This window comes from Nestor notabilis, unplaced genomic scaffold (assembly GCF_000696875.1).
Source record: "Nestor notabilis isolate BGI_N333 unplaced genomic scaffold, ASM69687v1 scaffold3280, whole genome shotgun sequence".
In the NCBI taxonomy this organism is placed as follows: domain Eukaryota; kingdom Metazoa; phylum Chordata; class Aves; order Psittaciformes; family Psittacidae; genus Nestor; species Nestor notabilis.
The window spans coordinates 8,277-9,985 of record NW_009909641.1 but is presented as its reverse complement, the minus strand read 5'-3'; the positions used below and the strand labels follow the sequence as shown (position 1 = coordinate 9,985).

The 1,709-nt window shown below is 36.9% G+C and overlaps 1 protein-coding gene across 1 annotated transcript in view; it reads left to right on the top strand.

Moving 5' to 3' along the window:
• LOC104405615 (dedicator of cytokinesis protein 9-like) overlaps nt 1-1,709 on the top strand; it is a gene marked incomplete at its 3' end in the record, with an annotated part of 38,135 nt that overhangs the window by 28,664 nt on the left and 7,762 nt on the right. The window contains exon 13 of the mRNA XM_010014403.1: nt 1-35. This exon is cut by the window's left edge and continues 79 nt beyond it. Coding sequence (XP_010012705.1) covers nt 1-35 — 35 coding nt within the window. The remainder of the gene's footprint in view (nt 36-1,709) is intronic.

Sequence of the window (1,709 nt, the reverse complement as noted above, 5' to 3'; positions counted from 1 at the left end):
CTGAACCGTATATGAAAAGTTCAGATTCTTCAAAGGTATGTTATCTTCTTCTGTGGTGTGTAAAAAGTGCTGACGTGGGACGGGTTGATTTCACATCAATAAATATCAACCGAAAGCTTAGTTCTTTTATAGGAAATTCAGATAACTGGATGATTTGATTTAGTAAGTTGTATTAATACTTGGAACTTATTAGTTGAAACATTATAGATAAAGTATAACATGTTACTGGGAAGTATTTATTTAGCTTTTTATAATTGTGATGTAATTATAATTTTCATAATGGCTTTAAATAAACTGATTTGACAAAAGAGTACTGGACTTCAAAGTATTGGACTTCAATGTGAAAGCTGAGTTGAAAATTGTTAAGCATTCAGTATAGGTCAGAAATTAACTGTATGTCTCTCACTTAATTTGTCTTATTTCCTGTGTAATTGTTGCTGACTTTTCCTGTATCTCACTTTTTGGTGACCGTAGTTTACTGTGTTATCTGCACTCTTGTGGGGTTTTTTCTTCCTTTAGAACTATTAAGCCTCTGTTTTTACATATAAAATGCTTGCAGATTGGATGCAAGTTTGCAGGGGTCTAGGATGACCTAACATTTTAGTGTTTTCTGAAACATATCTAGAAAAAGCTTTTTCACTTGCTGCCTCTTGTTTGTAGCTGAATAAATAGTTTTGATTTACAGTAGTGCTTAAATAGTTGGACCAGGATAGCAGGAGAAAAGATTTTTGCAAGCAGTGTCAGCTACTATTAGGATTCTTCCAGTTTTCAGCTAGTGAAAGGGAAGAAGGAATGGTTAACTTTCAGTCTCTGCAGAGGAACAGTGTTCTTTCCTGCTGGGTTAATGCTGGCTAAGCTACATGTAAAAGAACTGTATTTTTCACTTGGTCTTAATATAGATCAGACTACTGATTTGCTTTTCCAGGAATACTTGAGATTTTTTTTCAGTTATCATTGGAAAACAGCAGCTTGGTATTTTAAGAGTCTGTTTTTGAAGTGGATACTGACTGTTACTGAGTTAAAACAAACCTGATTTTGGTGGTCTTCGGCCTGAGACACATGGGAAGGTTAAGTAAGCCCAAGTGTTCCCAAATTTGATGCTGAGTGTTAGACTTGTGTCTCTCTGTTCTACAGGAGTAGCCAACAGGAACACTCATGGGTATATTAACTTATGCTATGCATTTCTGGGATTCATTTGCTTATAATTTTATATAGTTGAACACTTAGTTTGATTTTTTTCTGCTCTTGTTCTTGGGGATTACAACATATTAAATTGAAACGAAACAGTGGCAGCTATTTAGGCCCCCGTGCGTGCCAGTGCAGTGAGCAAGTTCCAGTTCCCTGCAGAATTGCAACTCTGAACAATAAAAAGGAAACACGGAAGCAGCAAATTCTATAGCCACCAGATCACTTGTTCTCCCCTTAAACATTGAATATGGTGAATTAACGATGATTACTTGCCAAGGTTCTATGCTTCTGAGTGACATTTCCCCCTTTTTTCAGGAAAGGATAATAGAGAGTTGGCGCAAACGACACCCTAATGAAAACAGCTCTTCATAATGTCAACAGTATAGATCAGGGATAATATTCAGGCAGGTTTACCCTGTGGGGGTTTTTTGCCTCTGGCAAATAATTTTACTCTGTGTAGGCATATAAGAGAAGCTGGTTTCTGGAAAAGAGAAGGCTGCTGCTCTGTCAGGGGGTTCTGC